The 17,161-nt window shown below is 39.0% G+C and overlaps 1 protein-coding gene and 1 long non-coding RNA gene across 4 annotated transcripts; one reads left to right on the forward strand and one right to left on the reverse strand.

The window, feature by feature from the left end:
• The first annotated feature begins 5,492 nt into the window (after nucleotides 1–5,492).
• Nucleotides 5,493–9,658, forward strand: LOC135623500 (sucrose synthase 7-like). 3 transcript variants are annotated; one of them, XM_065126544.1, is made up of 17 exons: nucleotides 5,493–5,673; nucleotides 5,763–5,895; nucleotides 5,972–6,126; nucleotides 6,196–6,388; nucleotides 6,483–6,601; nucleotides 6,691–6,907; nucleotides 6,978–7,073; nucleotides 7,185–7,358; nucleotides 7,443–7,559; nucleotides 7,659–7,825; nucleotides 7,896–8,120; nucleotides 8,213–8,534; nucleotides 8,613–8,857; nucleotides 8,931–9,069; nucleotides 9,136–9,227; nucleotides 9,315–9,338; nucleotides 9,460–9,658. In XM_065126544.1, the coding sequence occupies exons 1-17, from the start codon at nucleotides 5,570–5,572 to the stop codon at nucleotides 9,530–9,532; spliced, it is 2,595 nt and encodes an 864-aa protein (XP_064982616.1). In that variant the 5' UTR covers nucleotides 5,493–5,569; the 3' UTR covers nucleotides 9,533–9,658. The 3 variants fall into 3 exon arrangements, with proteins under 3 accessions (XP_064982616.1, XP_064982617.1, XP_064982618.1); XM_065126545.1 differs by having other exon boundaries at nucleotides 9,423–9,612; XM_065126546.1 differs by having other exon boundaries at nucleotides 9,315–9,371; nucleotides 9,460–9,594.
• Nucleotides 9,659–16,249: 6,591 nt separating this feature from the next.
• LOC135622455 (uncharacterized) lies at nucleotides 16,250–16,702 on the reverse strand. The gene is made up of 2 exons (XR_010491060.1): nucleotides 16,578–16,702; nucleotides 16,250–16,485 (listed from the first exon to the last, which is right to left on the reverse strand). It is a non-coding gene; the product is annotated as an uncharacterized LOC135622455 (long non-coding RNA).
• Nucleotides 16,703–17,161: the final 459 nt, after the last annotated feature.

Consider the following 17,161-nt stretch of genomic DNA (forward strand, 5'->3'; position numbering starts at 1 on the left):
GCTCTGCGTCCAACAAGAGCCCATTCGAGATTATTATAGGGCAACAACCGTCAACTCCTCATACCATGGTAATTGGATATACTGGGAGTAGTCCATCAGCCTACCACTTTGCAAGGGAGTGGTATCGAAATGTAGATATTATACGAGCTTACTTGGAGAAGGTGGCAAAAAGAATAAAGAAGTGGGCAGACTTGGGAAGGCGATCGCAAGAGTTCAAGATCAACGATTTGTTGTTAGTCTAGCTCTAATCAGTATCACTCTAATTCTTTAGGAACAAAGTATATAAAGGATTGGTGTCCAAGTATGAAGGGCCTTTCCCAATTATCAGTAGGGTGGGCAACATCTCCTACAAGTTATAGTTACTGACATAGTTCAAAATTCATAATGTTCTTCACGCTAGCAACTTGAAAGCCTACCACTCGGATCCGCAAGATGCTTCCCAAAGTGTTCTAACTCAGCTACCCCCCACCACAGCCTCCTACGAGAAGCGAGTTGAAACCATTCTAGTGGACCGCAAGATAAAGCTACCCACTAGAACTGAGCAAACTAAGTACATGGTGAAGTAGCAAAAGTTTCCCCGAACTGAAACTAGTTGGAAGCCTAAAGATGCCCTATGACATGAAAAAGCAATCATCAACAACTATCAACAAGCATTGACGAGGGTGTCGACAGTTTGAGTGGGGGAGAATGTCACAATCGGTCGTTGCGCACCCGCAACAACTCTATTCAACGAACCGTTCGTCGCTCTCGTCTATATGTACAGCTGCTTGGCAGCATGTTTTGGCTTGGTTTTAAGTTATTTTGCTTATAAAAATATAAGTTCGAACAAGTTGCAGCGCTACAGTGCGATCGCTCACTGAACCGAGCAAAACAACCTCAAAACAGCTCCGTTTTTGCGTGCCATGGGCTGATTTCTGTAGCTCGCTACAGCATGCGAAACGTCAGCCATTTTAGCACCCTGGAACCTCCCGAGTGACATAGGGCTGGATGGGGCTTAAGTATAGTGTCAGGCATTGAACAATCTTTTGCAAGTTTGCACGTTATCTTGACGAGAACTTGTTATCGCGTCCGGCACCCGCTGAGCAGCTGTTTGTAGACTTGCACCTGTTCATTCAACTTTATAAAGTCCTTGTTTCCCCCCTCTCCCTCTTTTCTCTTGTGTTTGCAAAGTGCCCGTTGAATTTCTTGTAAAGCTTCCCCTTTTCGTGAGACATTAGGACTTGTCTATCACTCGTTCTTCGAACTAATCAACTTTCTCTTTTTACAGGTCCTTTGGGACGTTGCAAGTGGGCTGATCTTTGCGGACACAAATCGCAAGGGTGAAGCGCAACTTAGGCAATGCAAGCTAAGTTCGCATCTTTGCCGTAAGGGTGCCTCGCGACTTAGGCAACGCAAGCTAAGTTCGTGTCTTTACCGCAAATGTGTCTCACGCCTTAGGCAATTCCAGCTAAGGTCATGACAATACATGTAAAATATTTTTTTACAAAGTTTTAGAGCCCAATTAAGTAATATTACTTTCAAATAAAATTTTATTTTATTTTTAAAATTTTTTATATCTCATTAATTAATAGATTAATTAAAAAAAATTAGATTATGTGATCTTATCTAATTATGTAAAATATATTATGAATATAATTAAATTTTGATTATGGTTATTGATAATAAAAAAAATCTAATTATAATAGGATTCCTTATGAGATGATTTTGATGAGAGTGACTCTCATAATTACCATCGTTTATAGAAGGATAGAATTTCACAAGGACTGAACACTAGTTATTGAGATTATAAATCTATTCTCAATCTCTCTTAGTCCTAAATCTATCATTCATAGTAGTTATGTGAAGGATAGGAAGAGAGGAGAATGCGAGTCTAGTTTTTCTTGTAGATCGATATTGTTACAGTTTTCAGATTCGATGATGGTGCAACTACGGATTAGATAAAAACCTTAAAGGTATGCATCATAAATTTGATATATCATTATTTGATTTTAATTTTTAATATTAATATTTTTCACATGATAATAGAATAATCATAAATTTTATCCTTATAATACTATCTACCATTAGCCTAAGTGGATGACATATTACATATTAAATCTGATAACATTCTAATACGATTATCCAACTACAATGCCTTCTCGTGCTGCAGTAGTGTATCTATCATCACAACTAAAATGTGATGGCTTGCAAAAAGTTGTTGATTATAGCAACATAAAGGAAAGCATTAAAAGCTATCCATTTGAACTTTCGTTAAAAAAGATTAGCAGCATTCTAAAGCTGCAGTATTTTATATGTTTTACGTGCTACATTAATTATATCCATTAATGTAAAATGCACGAGGTCTCACCCAAATATTTTCTGTACCAGTGCAGGGATTTCTGGAGCCACGTGGAACAGAAGTGCAATCTCAGATTTGAGTCCTTACCTAAACAGGAGGCTTGGAAGTTACGCAGCTTTTGAAGGAGCTGCGCCGTCGACGTTATGGCTCAATAGAAACGAAGCTCTTTTCCTAAACAAGCAATCCAAGCCGACTGCTATCCGGTACAAGGCAATGGCTTGCTCGAGAGACCTTATGATCCTGCGGTTCGGGCGCCGTGGGCGGAAGACAAGACCACAGATCAGATAGATGATGATGACCTGATTCTAAATTATGATGGTTCGTTTGTGTTTGGTGCTTCTGCAGGGATCGACTCGTTTGTTCATGATGAGCTGGAAGCGTGGTAGCTACGGGCTATGGCAAGGTTGCGGCTGATGGTGGAATACACAGAGAGAGAGAGAGAGAGAGAGAGAGAGAGAAAGCGGAAGGCAAGTTTGCTTCCTTGGCACTCGCTTGCGGTTGTAAAAAACCATTATACGAACCATTAGGAGGAATGTGAATGTGGTAGCACATAGCCTAGCATTGTTTGGCAGAAGTCCTAATGTCTATGATTAGAGAGTTAAAAAATGAATTACTGATTGTGCATCCATTCATTAATTCCTTTCGGAGTACGATTACTAACACAAAGCATTACGATTTTGTATAAAATTCCGCATCTTCCACAACTACATTATTTATCTCTTGGAGATTATTTCTTGTTTCATTAAATCATTTCTAACCATTATGACAAATGAATTCAACGTCTGCTTGAGAATTTAAAGTTTATTGGCTTCATCCAAGAGGATTTTTAATCCAACATTTTGTCCTTGTCCTTTTTTTTTCCGGTAACTCTTATATACATCTTCGATCGAGCTATTCATTGGCTTTATATTTCTTAGTTAAAATTATCATGATGATTGACCTATGTAAATCGATACATCTAAAATTATGCTATCCAAAATGTCAATTCTTCTCTTACTTTCAACTTCATTGACTTCATATTTCCTGGCTAAAGATGTCATAATTCCGCCTAACTTGATAATTGGCCTATATAACTTGATAGATCTGAAGCTACACAACCCAAAAATGTTTAAATTCAGATTGATATTTATTTAAACCAATTCAATTCTTCTCTTATTTCCGACTTCATTGGCTTCCTATTTCCTAGCTAAACATGTGATAATTTCGTCTAATCGATTTATATAACTTGATAGATCCGAAAGCACACTACCAAAAAAATGCTTAAACCTGAGTTGATGATTGTATAAACTATTTCTTTTTTTTACTTTTGGCTTCATTGGCTCCATATTTCTTAGCTAAAGATGTCAGACATGATAATTGACCTATAAAACTTCATGAGTTTAAAATTTCAGTGCCCAAAATGCTTAATCTCAAATTAATGATTGAATAAACTAATTCAATTCTTTTTTTGCCTTTGAAAGTTGTCGGTGTAACATGATAATTGACCTATATTACTTGATAGATCTAAAAAAAAATTATACTGTCCACAATATTTTAAACTTGGATGGGTGATAGTATAAGCTAATTCAATTCTTCTTTCAGTGAAATTAAATTTTAGTATTATAACTAAGCAATGTAGATCTTACATTATTGATTCTCTTTATTGTTATTATCGTTATCAAGATATTCTTCTCCACACACTTCACTCCTACAAGAAGGAAAAATAGAAATAGAAAAATGTTTCGGGAATTCCGAAAAATACAGAACCATGAGACTGAGATGAGACATCAACAACAAAGTTCTCCATGTTACTGACTTGACCAAGGAAACTTCATTAAAAATTAAGATGTTTTTATTTTAAAATACCAGCATCAAAAGCCTACTCGAGCCATGATAGGAGAAGAGCTTGCTAATCTAATTAGAAAATTAACATGATAATAGAAGAGAACAGGATGTAGTTGCAGCCACAATATTAAAACTAAGAAGAGGATATACTTGTCTGAAAGGGCTTCAGAACTTGTAGTCTCAGTTGCCACCAGAAACTGTGCCTTGGACAGCCAATGCAGCTGCATTTGTTGTCTCTTTCCATTTAATCATTCTTAATTTTTGCTCTGAAAGTAGCTCACTTTTTTCTCCTTTCTTTTCTTTTTTTTCTTCTTCTCAAATTAACACTCAAAATACTTCTCCTTGTAGTATTTCCAGGATTAGAACAAGTTAGTCAGAAGGAATGAATCATCTATCTGACTTCCAAATAGTTAGAACATCATGACCTGTCGTTAGAATCATTCATATCACCTCTCACAAACCTGAACTTGTTTTCTTTAGCCCAAACTCTTCTCCGAGGATGTTTTTTTAATTTGGAACTCTTTTAGCTTCCAGACCATGCACTATTGACAATAAATATCTCCTGATTTGAGTTGAAGTGGTAGTGAAGTTAGACATAAGTAGGCCTAACTTCCACTTGTTCAGCATAAAAAACAAAAGGGTACTCGACTGGTGAATATTTACGTAGAAGATTTCAAGATTATGACTCTGAAGCCAAGCAATGATGTATGCTTCTTCTCAAATTAAAACCAAAGAACAGGATGGCAATGGAGGAAAAACCATGAGTTGGAACCTGATAATTGATGGAACCTGATATTGATGGATAATTTATAAGCAGCTTCATTTGCTTACCCCTTAAAAGAATGAACAAAAGAGAGATTTTATCTTTGATCAACTTCTAAGAGATTATTACCTCTGACTTCATTGTTTGAGATACAAAATGATCAGCTACCTAACATATACTCCTCGAACATCTGATGTTGAATCAGCCAAAATCTAAATGGGAAGCAAAGTTGCTCAACCCAGGGAACAGGAGAAGGATAAAGGGGCCAGGCCAAAAATTCCAGACCTCTGTGATCCAAGAAACCTTACTCCTCCTCCAAGCTACATGGAGGAATGGAACTGCTCACTTTGCAGTACAAACAAGAAACTCCCACGAATGCTTTCCTTGCTCTTAACCGAGAAGAATACGTGGATGACTCCTCCAAGAAATGCAGCGGCATCCCTTCCTCTGATCACAGTCTTCCGCCAGCCTAAGTCTCCAGCTATCAAATCAAAGATTCCATGTTAGTCGAGCATCGAGATGATAGCAATCATCTGATATAAATTGACAGCTTCAACGGTGATGAAAGCCAGGTCATCGCCTTCTTTGTAGGTCTCCAAGGTCGACTCCAGCTACCTTCTTCCTGTTGCTCCAAGACTTCCACCATGGCCGGTGCAGGGCGCACCATCAAGAGATCAGACAGCATTGCAGATGCCTTGCCTGAAGCTCTCAAACAGAGCCGCTACCAGATGAAGCGGTGCTTCGCGAGGTATTACTCGATCAATGCTTTTAATTCTTGGTAGCATTAGCAGCATATCGACAAATCGAGATGTCTTCATGTCCCAAATGACATATCAGGTACGTCTCAAAGGGCAGGAGACTGATGAAGAACCAGCAGTTGATGGAAGAACTGGAGATCACAATGGATGACAAGGTCGAGAAGTCCAAGCTCATAGAAGGATTTCTCGGCTTGGTTATTTGTTGGACACAGGTAGGAGTTCCATCTTGCTCTTCCTCTCAGTTAATTAATACCTGCAAACAAAGCTCACTTGCAACTCTAATGGCAGGAAGCAGTTGTTCTTCCTCCATTTGTGGCATTTGCGGTTAGACAACATCCAGGGATATGGGAATATGTTAAAGTCAATGCAGAGGATTTATTTGTCGATGAAATCACTGCTTCGGAGTTCTTGAAGTTTAAGGAAACAATATATGATGACAGATGGTAGTGTAAATTACGTAAACATTTGCACTTACAGTTCAGTCTTGTTCATTCGTTCATGGAAATTTGCAGGGCAAATGATGAGGATGCACTGGAGGTGGATTTCGGGGCCTTCGATCTGTCAACACCTCATCTCTCCTTGCCTTCGTCGATAGGAAATGGCATGCAATTCATATCTAAATTCTTGTCATCGAAACTAAGTGAGAATCCAAAGAACGCGAAGCCATTGTTGGACTACCTGCTCGCGCTTAATCACCGAGGAGAAGTAAGAACCCAGAGCAAAAGAAGAGACAGCATTAAGGCTAAATCATGGTGAAGAACATATCAAAGATCTTTAATCACTTTGCTTTTCTTTGCAGAAGCTAATGATCAATGGCTTCCTCGACACCGTGAGCAGACTCCAGTCAGCGTTGATCTTGGCCGAAGTATTTGTCAGTAACCTCCCCAAGAACATGCCATTCGAAAAATTCGAACAAAGGTGATTCCCACCTGCAAGAAACACACGACGGTGTAAAGAAAGAAAACTTGAGAGTTGGTGTGATTCACATACACAAAGTTGTTCTGCAGATTTCAAGAATGGGGTCTGGAGAAAGGATGGGGCGACACCGCCGAAAGGGTGAAGGAGACTGTGAACTCTCTGTCCGAGGTTCTTCAATCTCCAGATCCTGTGAACATAGAGAAATTTCTTGGTAGAGTTCCAGCCATCTTTAACATCGTCATCTTCTCGCCGCATGGCTATTTCGGACAAGCAGATGTTCTTGGCTTGCCTGATACCGGAGGCCAGGTGCAGAACTCATGCCACAACCCATCATCGAATCAGAGACTAGCTTCTCATCGGTTCGTTTCCGGTGCAGGTTGTCTATATCCTGGATCAGGTGAGAGCCTTCGAAGAAGAATTGCTTCTCAGGATCAAGCAGCAAGGTTTGACGATTACACCCCGAATTCTTGTGGTAAGTCAATGAATTCCCATGAGTTCTTGTTCCAGGCTTCCAGCCATTTAATGAATGTAATGCAAGTCCATGTCCACAAACAAGCAAAACCAATGAAAGAGGTGATGGTAGGTAACGAGATTGATACCAGAAGCCAGGGGGACCAAATGCAACCAAGAACTCGAGGCAATACTGAATACAAAGCACTCACACATCCTGCGAGTGCCATTTAGGACTGAAACCGGAGTGCTGCATCAATGGGTTTCTCGATTCGACATCTACCCCTACCTCGAGAGATATGCTCGGGTATGTCTCTCCAGTTCAATAGCTTCAGCTTGAGTAGGATTCTTCTGATAGGGGAGGGAGTACTTGCTCTGTGGAATTCTGTAGGATGCAGCCGCCAAAGTTCTTGACATCTTGGAAGGGAAGCCAGACCTGATCATCGGCAATTACACTGATGGCAACTTGGTGGCATCTCTCGTGGCAAGAAAACTTGGAGTAACTCAGGTATCAGCTGTACTTCTTCTTCCTAACACAATGTAACACGAAGTAGTCTGAATCCTTGTGGTTCTTCGAGAAACTTATGGAAGAACACCATAAAACCAGGGTACCATAGCACATGCTCTTGAGAAAACCAAGTATGAGGATTCTGATGTCAAATGGAAGGAACTTGATCCAAAGTACCACTTTTCCTGCCAATTCACAGCCGACATGATCTCGATGAACACTAGTGATTTTATCATCACAAGCACATACCAAGAAATTGCAGGAAGGTATGCTCTCGCACAACTTCTTTGAAATCTCACTTGCTCTTTACCATAAATTAGTGTTTGGGCAATGCAGCAAGGATAGGCCCGGGCAGTACGAGAGCCACAATGCGTTTACGATGCCTGGGCTGTGCCGGTTTGCGTCGGGCATCAACGTCTTCGATCCCAAGTTCAACATTGCTTCCCCTGGAGCCGATCAATCTGTCTACTTCCCCCATACGCAGAAGCACAGGCGCCTGACTTCGTTTCATCCTGCTATTGAGGAGCTACTGTATAGCAAACAAGACAATGACGAACACATGTAATTGTCTCACCTTAATCTTTAACGAACAGCAACGAGTTCAGCTTTCCAAGATCACTGACCTCTGAATCAAACACTGCTCATGGCAACAGAGGGTTCCTCGCGGACAAAAGGAAGCCAATCATCTTCTCCATGGCAAGGCTGGACACAGTGAAGAACATTACCGGTTTGGTGGAGTGGTACGGGAAGAACAGTAGGCTGCGAGAGCTCGTGAACCTCGTCGTCGTTGCCGGCTTCCTTGACCCCTCGAAGTCGAAGGACAGGGAAGAGATCAGCGAGATCAAGAAGATGCATTCCCTGATTGACAAGTACCAATTAAAAGGCCAGCTGCGTTGGATAGCAGCACAGAACGATCGCGTGAGGAACGGTGAGCTGTACCGCTGCATCGCCGACACCAAAGGAGCTTTTGTGCAGGTTCTTTCTTTCTTCCTCGATACTCTCATCGTGGCCATGACCATGGACCGAGTACATGAACTTCTTCCATGCTTCCAGCCTGCTCTGTACGAAGCATTTGGTCTGACAGTGATAGAGGCAATGAACTGCGGCCTGCTCACCTTCGCGACCAACCAAGGAGGTCCGGCGGAGATCATCGTCGACGGGGTCTCTGGCTTCCATATCGATCCAACCAACGGCGACGAGTCGAGCAACAAGATCGCGGACTTCTTCGCCAAGTGCAGGGAGGACAGCAGCTACTGGAACAGGGTGTCCACTGCCGGAATCCAACGCATCAATGAATGGTAGGAGGGATGGCATGCATGACTTCGCCGCCATCATGAGCTTAAACCTCAAACTGCAGCTTCGTTTTGGCAGCTACACATGGAAGATCTACGCCACCAAGGTGTTGAACATGGGAACGTTCTATGGCTTCTGGAGGCAACTGAACAAGGAAGAGAAGCAAGCCAAGCAACGATACGTCAAGTTGTTCTACAATCTCCAGTTCAGGAAATTGGTAAGTTCAGGGCGAAATCAAAACCACGTCTTTGACGTACTTCATGACTTATCGATTCCGTTGCAGGCGAAGACAGTTCCAGCTGTGGATTCCACATCCGAGGCTGTGCCAGTATCATCCAAGCCTCTAACGAGGCCTTCGCCTCAGATAACACGAAGGCAAGCACTTCCATTATTCCCTGAGATTTTTGCTTAACAAAGTCATGATAAATAGCTAACCAGCCATTACTCCTTTACCTGAAGCAGGCGCACGCAATCGCGAATCCAAAGGTGAGACGATCGAGCACTGCAACATCGATCCATGTTTTCTTCCTGAAAACTCTCTTCTTACCTCTGCATTGTTACATCTTTTAGGGTCTTCTTTTAATCCGTGAACACAACATGATCTCAGGATGATCACAGAATACTTGACATCAAAAATACCTTCTGCCGAAGCCACCGGAGATGCTTCTTCGACCAAATAAATCACTGCGTTATTTGCAGGAGCCACAAGAGGCATGGTTGCATTTGTACTTCGGATGTGTATTAATTTACGCAATAAAACAGGGTTTGTGAGTAAAATAAGATTGAGATTGCTGTTATATTTTGTGTACATGTTATGGACATTGCACTCTCACATACTTCACCATGTGCTAACGCACAGAACCATTGTTCGAGTGGAAGCTGAGAATAGAACATCTATATTGCAAATATAATTAAAATATACACCTGATTATATTAGTTATATTTTTTTTATAATTTATTAATATCAAAGCGCCACGAGGGAAAGTTGCTCGAGTTGGCCAGTGCCGACTGAAAGCTGCGTAGTGATTCTACAGAGGTTGGATTCACATGATAAGAGACTGAAGAGACCGATAGAAGATTAATTTTCCCGAGGAAATCTTGTAAAATTTTTTCTCCTAATTTATATAAATAGGAGAGGGAACATGTTAATGTATTAGTATTTTCATTTCTTCAATAAAACTTCTTCAATAATTGTTCTTATCTTCTATTATTTTCTTCATCAAAGCAGAAAAAGTGAACCTTCGCCCTTGTCTTCGGCCAGCTCCATGGCCAAGCCTCATCTTCCTCATCGCGGTAGCCTTCGTTGTCTTCGCTGATCTGCCAAAAGTTGGTGGACTTAAGGAGAATGAAAGACGGACTTAATGAGAACGAAGGGAATGCCTGTGCCCTCACAGCAACAGCAATCGCAATAGTAACAGCGATATGCTCTTACCCTACTCATGAAGTCTTTCGCTTGTAAACCATTATTTGCATCGATCCAAGATTGGTATCCTTATCAGGAGCACCATGCCCCCGCAAGATTGTGCTCCTGATAAGGATAAGAATCTTGGATCGATGCAAAGAATGATTTACAAGTGAGAGACTTCGTGAGTAGGGCAAGAGCAGATCGTTGCTCTTATCTTCTATTCAATGGTTTACAGATTGTATTTGTTGGGAAAAAACTTGTTAAAGCGGAATATTCTTTTCCCTCTTTATGTATCAAAATGGGTTCCTCATCAAAATAATAACTTGATATCCAAATGAAAATATCAACCATAACAGCATAAACAATAGAGCAAATAATCAATCACACAGTGAGACCAAATCTTTTAATGTGGAAAACCCAACGTGGAAAAAACCACGGGACCGTAGTCCATCTCAAACTTCCACTATCAATAGTAATGATAACAAGTTTATAATATGTCTTCTCTAGAATAACTAGAGGATCACAATAACATCAAGATCATATATCTTGGCTCTAGCATATCATCATATAGGATGAATCTCCTCAAAAGAAAATTATAGGTCTCACAAAATTGGTATAACAGGAAAGTACCTTAGAGAGGGTAAACTGTAGATCAACACCGTTAGGATTGTAGAGTTTGCTGCAAGGATTCTCCATATAAAATTTGGGTCAAAACTGACGACGTTTGACCACCGATCGTCAAGTAGAAAACTCAGAAAATCTTACTTTCTCTCTCTTCTTTTCGATCTGTGCGCCGCTCATTGCACCTGCACCTGCACACACGCACGCTGGCCTCACTAATTTTACCCTTTCTTTCAATTAGTGATTTGGGCTCAATAGGCCCAATTGTCCAAGCCCACATATGGGCTGGACACAATAATTCTCTTCCTTCGGCTCATATGGTGGGTTGTACCAAGCCCGCTCTTCGCCTACATGCTTCAAGCTTCTCCTCAAGCAAAGACTTTGTCAACATATCTGATCCATTCTCATTAGTATGCACTTTTTCCAACTGTAATTCTTTCATCTCAAGCACATCACGAATCCAGTGATATCTCACATCAATGTGCTTGGATTTAGAATGGTATGTTGAATTCTTGGAGAGGTGAATGACACTCTGACTATCACAGTAAACAGTATATCCTTCTTGTTTCAAGCCTAATTCCTGTAGAAACTTTTTCATCCATAAAGCTTCCTTGCATGCTTTAGTAATTGCTATGTATTCTGCTTCTATGGTTGATAGAGCAACACACTTTTGTAACTTAGACTGCTAAGAGACTACTCCCCTTGCAAATGTCATCAAGAACCCCAGAGTAGACTTCCTGGAATCAGTATCACCTGCCATGTCTACATCTGTATACCCTTCTAACACAGGTTCATTATTATCAAAACATAAACATAACCTGGAAGTACCTTTTAGATATCTTAATATTCATTTCACTATTGCCCAATGTTCCTTTCTAGAGAGAAATCAATTGACAACTCCAATTGCATGAGCTATATCTGGCATAGTACAAACCATAGCATACATCAAACTGCCTACTGCAGATGAGTAAGGCACTATGGACATTTCTTCTTTTTCTTTCTCACTTGTAGAACATTATTTCGAACTAAGCTTGAAATGACTTACAAGTGGAGAACAAACTGCTTTGGCTTTACTCATGTTGAATCTTTCAAGAACCTTTTCAATATAAGTCTCCTAAGATAGCCAAATCTTCATTTTCTTCCTATCACGAAGAATCTTAATGCCAAGTATTTGTTTCACCGATCCCAAGTCTTTCATGACAAAAGACATACTTAACTCTCTTTTAAGCTTTCCAATTTTTCCAACATCATGACCAACAATTAGCATATCATCAACATATAGTAGTAAAATAATAAAATCATCATCTGAAAATTTCTTCATAAACACACAATGATCAGATGTGGTTCTATCATACCCTTGGCTCATCATAAAGGAATCAAACTTCTTATACCAATGTCTAGGTGCCTATTTGAGTCCATATAAGCTTTTCCTAAGCTTACACACCATATTTTCTTTTCCCTTAACTTTGAAACCTTCTGGTTGCTCCATGTAAATTTCTTCTTCTAAGTCACCATGAAGAAATGTTATTTTTACATTAAGTTGCTCAACTTTTAAATTCAAGCGGGCAGCCAAACCAAGAAGAACTCGGATATAGGATATTTTCACAATTGGATAAAATATTTCTTCAAAGTCAATACCTTTCTTCTGACTGAATCTTTTCACAACTAGTCATGCCTTGTATCTTTGTTGTGAGTTATTGTTTTCAGTCTTCAATTTGTAAACCTACTTATTCTGAAAGCTTTCTTCTCTTTAGGCAATTTTACCAAGTTATAGGTGTGGTTCTCATGCAAAGATCTCATATCTTCTTGCATGGCTTTAACCTACTCATTCTTATGCTCATGAAGAATAGCTTCTTAGTAAGTTTCTGGCTCTCCCCCGTCAGTAAGCATAACATACTCATATGGAGGATATCTGGTAGATGGCTATCGCTCTCTAGTAGATCTTCTCAATGGAATCTCAATTGGTGATGGAGGTGCTTGTTCAGTTGGTTCAATATCATCAACTGTAGGAGTATCATTACTTACATTCTCACCATAATCTTCTTGTTCATCTCTCCCATGATCATCATGAACTATAAGTGAAGGAATTGGACCCAAACTCCAAGGAATATAAATAGAGGTTTCTGGCTTCTCAACATTATCACCATCATCAAACAATTGATCTTTAAGAAACACAACATCTCTGCTTCTAATAATCTTCTTGTTTACTAGATCTCATAATCTGTACTCAAACTCTTTATGACCATATCCTAAGAAGATACATACTTTTGCTTTACTATCAAGCTTGGACCTCTCATCTTTGGGAATATGAATAAATTCTTTACGCCCAAAGACTTTAAGTGATTATAAGATATATCTTTTCCTCTTCATACTCTCTCTGGAACATCATCTTTCAGAGGAACTGATGGAGAAAGATTGATCATATCAACTATAGTTCTCATAGCCTCCCCCCAAAATGACTTTGGTAACTTGGCGTGGGAAAGCATACACCTAATCCTTTCTTCAATTGTTCTGTTCATCCTTTCTGCCACATCGTTCTGTTGAGGAGTTTTAGGAACTGTTTTCTCAAGTCCGATACCATGAAACCTACAATAATTCTCAAAATGACCCCTGTACTCGCCACCATTATCTGATCGAATACACTTTAGTTTTCTGCCAGTCTCTCTTTCAACACTGACATAAAACTCATTGAAAACATCGAGTACCTGGTCTTTATATTTCAAAGCAAAAGCTCACACTTTTCTAGAATAGTCATCAATAAAAGTAATAAACTAAAGAGCACCTCAAAAATTCTAGTTTGCATAGTACAAACATTAGTATGAACTAAATCAATAACATCTAATCTTCTAGACGATGGATATGCATGAAATGCAACTATATGTGTTTTTTCAACTAAGTAATGATCACAAGATTTAAGAGATGTACCTTGCAACTCTGGTAAGAATTGCTTTCTAGCAAGAGTTTGAAGTCCATTCTCGCTGATATGTCCAAGCCTCTTATGCCAAAGATCTATACTTTCATCTTTTTTAATTACATTAATCTCTCCTTTGTGTAGCTTAGCTTCTATGATATAAAAATAGTCAAGTTTCTTTCCTCTTGCCACAATTAGAGAACCTTTAGTGAGTTTTCATTTGCTTTCACCAAAATAGTATGCAAAGCCCTCATCATCAAGTCTACATGTAGATATCAAGTTAAGATGAATATATGAAACATGTCTTACATCTTTGAGTATCAATTTGCTCTCAATATTGGTCTCTAAGTAAATATCTCTAATACCCACAATCTTAGATGTACCACTGTTTCTCATTCTAACATTACCAAAATCACCAACAGTGTAAGATCTAAAGAAATCACCATGAGAAGTAACATGAAATGAAGCACCAGAGTTAATTACCCAATTAGCTACAAGACTAACACAACCTTCATCACAAACAATAGTGATATTACCTTCAACAGCAACTGTATTGATCTCTTTCTCATTTTTCTTTATTTCATTATGTTCTCGTTTCCAAAATCTATACTCTTTCTTTATGTAACCTGACCTGTTATAGTGAAAACATTTGATATTTCTTCTAGACTTGGATCTTCCTCTATATCCATGTGAATTTCTACTATGACTTCTTCCACGTCTTTCTTGTTTTTCAGTAACAAATGCCCCAGAAGAAGATTACCATGTTCTTTCGTTCTGGCATCTTCATTTAGCAAACTATCTTTAACCATATATATAGTTAGAATCCCCTTAGCGTGGAGTTGCAAATAGTCACCACATACGTTTCCCAACTTTCTGGTGAAAAGCTGAGAAGTAATAATCCTTGCATCTCATCATCTATATTCATTTTCATAGCAACCAACTTGTTTGCAAGACTCTGAAATAGGCTTATGTGCTCAACAATATTACCACCATCTTTATACTTTAAATTTAAAAGCCTTCTGAGGAGAGAAATTCTGTTTCCCACTGTCTTTTTTGCAAAGAGGTTTTCTAACATTTGCCAAGCAACATCAGCTCTGGTTTCATCTGAAATATGCTCATGCAAGTTTATATCCATCCATCTTCTAATATAGGCAATGACTTTTCTATGTTGAACTTCCTATTCTTCATCGTCCATAATAGAAGGTTTATCTTTAACCTTGATAAGCTTATACAAATCTTTGCAATAGAGCAAATCTTCCATCAGACACCTCCAAATGGAATAATTTGATAAGTTCAATTTAATCATACCATCTGATTGTTCCATTTCAATCATACAAGAAAAACTAGCACCAAACAACATGTTGTTCTAATACTACTTGTTGGGAAAAAACTTGTTAAAGTGGAATATTCTTTTCCCTCTTTATGTATCAAAATGGGTTCCTCATCAAAATACGATATCCAAATGAAAATATCAACCAGCACAACATAAACAATAGAGCAAATAATCAATCACACAGTGAGACCAAATCTTTTAACGTGAAAAACCCAATATGAGAAAAACCACGGGACCATAGTCCACCTCAAACTTCCACTATCAATAGTAATAATAATAAGTTTATAATATATCTTCTCTAGAATAACTAGAGGATCACAATAACATCAAAATCATATATCTTTGCTCTAGCATATCAGATTGATATGCTAGAGCCAAGAGAATTATAGGTCTCACAAAATGGGTATAGCAGGAAAGTATCTTAGATAGAGTAAACTGTAGATCAACACCATTAGGATTGTAGAGTTTACTGTAAGAATTCTCCACATAAAATTTGGGTCAAAACTGACGACGTTTGGCCACCGATCGTCAAGTAGAAAACTCAGAAAAACTTAGAAACCTTACTTTCTCTCTCTTTGTGCCGCTTCACCTTTTATCCACACACGCGTTGCCCTCACTAATTTTGAAACATTGAAACATTTTGTCCAATTATCCGCACACACGTTACCCTCGCTAATTTTGAAACATTGAAACATTTTATCCAATTATCCACACACGCGTTACCCTCACTAATTTTAAAACATCGAAACATTTTGTCCAACCGTATTGAAACATTTTTATTTCTAAAGTAAAACTTCTTCAATAATTATTTTTATATTCTATTACTTTTTTCAAATACTGCTCTATTTTATATACTATTATCCAACAAGCTCTATTGTTTTTATCTTTTATTGTTTTTATCTTCTATCGTCCGCTCTATTGTTTCAAATAGTTTCAAATACTACTACTATTTTTATCTTCTATTGTTTTTATCTTTTATTGTCCAATAGGCTCTATTGTTTTTTACAAATACTGCGAGTAACCCAGACATGTTTCATAGAGACATATCATCGAACAAGAGCCATGCGTGGCTCTACTCTGAAAGATCCCATGCCCATCAGTATATGACATTGCGAGGAGCGGAACAATGACATAACTACTACGCGCATAATAAAAGTTTATTCGTGAAACATAGCATCCAACTCGTACATTACATCAATCAAACAAAGTGGGTTCGGTGGTTTTTGTTCGAGGATGGGAAGGAGGATGGCGTTTGGAGTGGAGGTAGTCTTGAAGAGTTTGGATCTGCTCCCTCGACGGCGGCTCCTCGTTGTTCTTAATGGTCCTGTGGACGTCATACGTGGTTGCACCCAATACGAGGAGCCTGCAAGCATTCAGTGAAGTTTCTCGGATCAAACACGAGAGAAGGACGATGAGGGATTGGGCGATGAGATAGTTCGGTGAATCGAGGCTGACCCGCAAGCGAACACCACCACCTGCCCGGGGAATATGTGTTTTTTAAGCAGCTTCATTTTCTTGCGTCCTTTGCTGTGCTTGATGTCATGGTGTCTTCAAGATTAGCGTATATTATTTATGATCATCAAATTTTTATTTTTTTACGTTTTTCGTTTTTCTGGTTTGAATACTCTGTCTGACATCTCACGTGCAAGTTGGGCGTTGAGATGAGCCCAACATCCAAGTTTTCTATATTTAATTTTAGAGGGGTCATGTTACGACTCTAGCTAGGAGAGTCATAATTGAGAGACACATTTATGTAAAACCTACCTAAGCCGACCCCTATTAAAGAGGTGAAGAGGTCGGTTAAGGTTAGGAGGTTGTTTCTTAAAGAAGAATAAGGAGTTGTAAAGGAATACGAGTCTTGAGTTTGAGTCATATTAGGAGTTGGTTAGAAGTACAAGTCTTGAATAGGAGTCCTATTATGAGTTAGGGTTTAGAAGTCCTATAAATAGTCATGTATTCCTCCTCTTTTCATAAGCAATAAATGAATCTTTTCTACAGCCTTTGAACAACAACTTGGAGGAAGGAACCCTTATAGAGTT

This window comes from Musa acuminata, chromosome BXJ2-9 (genome assembly GCF_036884655.1).
Source record: "Musa acuminata AAA Group cultivar baxijiao chromosome BXJ2-9, Cavendish_Baxijiao_AAA, whole genome shotgun sequence".
NCBI classification, from domain to species: domain Eukaryota; kingdom Viridiplantae; phylum Streptophyta; class Magnoliopsida; order Zingiberales; family Musaceae; genus Musa; species Musa acuminata.